Source organism: Agrilus planipennis, unplaced genomic scaffold, assembly GCF_000699045.2.
Source record: "Agrilus planipennis isolate EAB-ADULT unplaced genomic scaffold, Apla_2.0 scaffold66, whole genome shotgun sequence".
Classification (NCBI taxonomy): Eukaryota; Metazoa; Arthropoda; class Insecta; order Coleoptera; family Buprestidae; genus Agrilus; species Agrilus planipennis.
Window position 1 is genome coordinate 1,982 of NW_020438868.1, and position 2,780 is coordinate 4,761.

Here is a 2,780-nt window from a genome sequence, read left to right on the forward strand (position 1 = left end):
ACAATGCCCGATACAGTTTTTAACCTTTTCGATGCATTTGTCACTGTGTCGTCTGTAATGCTCTTACCTGCCAGAATACTGAGCTTCCTCACCATGAAAAGGTGAGCACCTTGAGGGAAACGTGGATTCAATTACATACAGACGTACCAACTTTGATTAGCAGTTAGTACTCTTTGACTGAACAATCAACAACGTAATGTTATTCAGTGTAGATGAAAACAGGAAAAATGTCGCGACGTACTTTCTGACTGCAGAGTCAACATTGGAATATGGAACATTATTTAGCATACACATTGACATTATTGAATAAGGGTTGAAGAATGCACGCATATTTATTAAGTCATCTACGCATCTACATCTAGCTTTTATGGACTCTGCTGCTACAATTGATGTACGTGGATGATCTCTACTGAAACAGGGATGTATTTTTTTGACTCCACAAGCAACAACATGACGTTATTCGGCATACACACCAACGTTAATGATAGTACTTGATGAATGTATTAAGTAATGTATGCCCGTGTGTACCAGGTCAATAGATCTATATATTCAACTGATATAATTCAACTTTTCGAATCTTAAGGAGATTGTTAAGATGATCGGAGAAAATAGACAAAAAGCAATGTTTTACCACATTATTCTTTTAGTACGTTTTATTCGAAGCACTACTTGATACTTACATACTTTTTGTACGTATTAGTATTATTGAAATAATCATTTCGAAATACAAAGCCATTTCAACTGCAGGGACGATTCAACCAAAAATAAAAACTTTCTATCAGTCAGATAACGATGTTAATTTTTAGCGACAGAAAAACAATTTTTTTTGTTTACCAGTCTTACCACTATCTGTATTTTTCTTGATAATGACATGTAACACCTATTTGGGTTATAAGGATTACTAAAACGTGAAACTATTCCAGCCAAGAAGGGGTTGGAGGCCGGGGGCTATAACAGCAACAGTTGCTAATCGTATTATGAAACATAAAAGAGCAAGACTAAAATCAAAATCATCCCGTAAAAGTAGTCGAAAACGTCGTAGGCGTGATGATTCTGATTCAGATGTAACGGTTGCTCCAAGGCCAACTCTAGAAATACACAGAAAAGAAGGCGCTTATTGGATAACAATGAATCCAATAAAAGATCCTAATACTATCGACGAACAAGATCCCTATATGGATTGTATGCCAATGGAATTCCGTATTACCAAAAACAAAGAAAAAGTAATGATCAAAGGAGCAGATGACGATGACTATAAGTAAGTTACTAATATGTCATAATTGTAATAATTTTTTTTTTGTGGAAATTTAAACCCTTTAATTTTTTTTCGTATTTAGTTTTTGCGCTGCTGGCGCGCATGCCCCAATAACTTGCACAGAAATGAAAAAAATGTAATTTATATCGTATGTATTAAAAATGTAAACTAGTGTAAATAGTTATTAACTTTACTAATTTATATGCTACAGTTACGCATTTTTTTAATGTTACTGTCTTCCTTGCAGGACCTGCTACTGTGGTGACGATGAAGATGAACAGCCTTCTTCGGATAGCGAGTTAGATATTGAATTTTCACCTCCTGGGTTGCTTAGGCATAGAGCATTGAAACGAAGAAACAAACCTAAGACTGAGGCTGATACGCAATATGATCCTGCAGATTTTACAGTTCAAAAACCAAAAGGAAAAGGTGGCAAAAAGGACAAGAAAGGCGGAAAGAAAGGGAAAAAGAAGTGAACCTTCTTAAGGAAAATTTCAGTTAATTAAACACAATGTTTTATTTTAATATTAAATATATTAACTATCTCAATTTGCACTAAATTCTATTTAAATCAAATGACTATGCACCCAGCTTTACAAATGTTTCTTGTTGAAATTACTGTGCCTTTGCCAATAAATTTTAAAATGAAATTGATATTGATTAATGTTTAAGAACACTTAAGTAGTATATCGATCACCAATTAAAATACTTAACTTTCAAAAATAACAATAACGATGTCCCTGATGTTCCTAAGCTTTCGCACATGTTCTACAGTAGGTATGCTATAAAGGATAAAGTCTAACAGTCTTTTGATTCGGTTGATTCGTAAAAAAATCGTACATCGTACTAGTCAATGCACATCACCTCCGGTGTTAACTATAAACATAAGAATATAGCGAGGGAAAGTCCAGTAGAGTGGAGGCTTCGTGTTTGTGCAGGTAATAATGAGAGTTTTGATTTGAAACTTCGACCACTCTTTTAGTTTGATACATCAAGAGTAATCCATTTAATAAGATTCAAGAAAATCTCATTTGTTTAGAAGCGACTTATTTGGGGCCTTAACAGGATTAATGTGCAGGTGCCTATATATAATCAATCTAAAACTTCTAAAAATACGTCGAAATTGTAGCCCCTGTACGGCACTGTAGCGAGTACGAGTGTGTTTGTGTGCGCCGTAGTTGTAAATGTGTGTGTCCTACCTGCATTCTTGGAAAGCAGTTAAACAGTTAAAAAAAAAAGAAACTATCCGGATGTTTCCAAAAGGTTCCCGAAAGTAAAAAAAAGGGTATTTAAAGGAACAGACGATCGCCGAGAGGAGTAGAAATAAATTGACCGTGATAGAAGTGGTGTTATATGCGGATGATGAGGATATCGTGGGTAGAAAAGGTTAGAAATGAAGAGGCATTGGAAAGAATAGGAGAACAGAGGACTCTATGGAAGTCAATAAAAAATAGGCGAGATAGGTTGGTAGGACACCTTCTCAGGCATGAAGGTCTAGTCAGAGACATATTAGAGGCAGAAACAG

The 2,780-nt window shown here is 35.2% G+C and overlaps 1 protein-coding gene across 3 annotated transcripts; it reads left to right on the forward strand.

The window, feature by feature from the left end:
- The first annotated feature begins 927 nt into the window (after positions 1-927).
- Positions 928-1,810, forward strand: LOC112904994. 3 transcript variants are annotated; one of them, XM_025976442.1, is made up of 2 exons: positions 928-1,258; positions 1,503-1,810. In XM_025976442.1, exons 1-2 carry the CDS (start codon positions 978-980, stop codon positions 1,729-1,731), a joined length of 510 nt encoding a protein of 169 aa, XP_025832227.1. In that variant the 5' UTR covers positions 928-977; the 3' UTR covers positions 1,732-1,810. The 3 variants fall into 3 exon arrangements, 2 of the variants coding, with proteins under 2 accessions (XP_025832227.1, XP_025832229.1); XR_003231493.1 differs by lacking the exon at positions 928-1,258 and adding an exon at positions 1,270-1,403; XM_025976444.1 differs by lacking the exon at positions 928-1,258 and adding an exon at positions 1,270-1,391.
- Positions 1,811-2,780: the final 970 nt, after the last annotated feature.

Coding starts and splice junctions, on each gene's coding strand:
- LOC112904994 (XM_025976442.1), top strand. CDS start 978: ATGAAACATAAAAGAGCAAGACTAAAATCAAAATCATCCCGTAAAAGT. Junction 1,259..1,502: donor GCAGATGACGATGACTATAA/GTAAGTTACTAA, acceptor TCTTCCTTGCAG/GACCTGCTACTGTGGTGACG.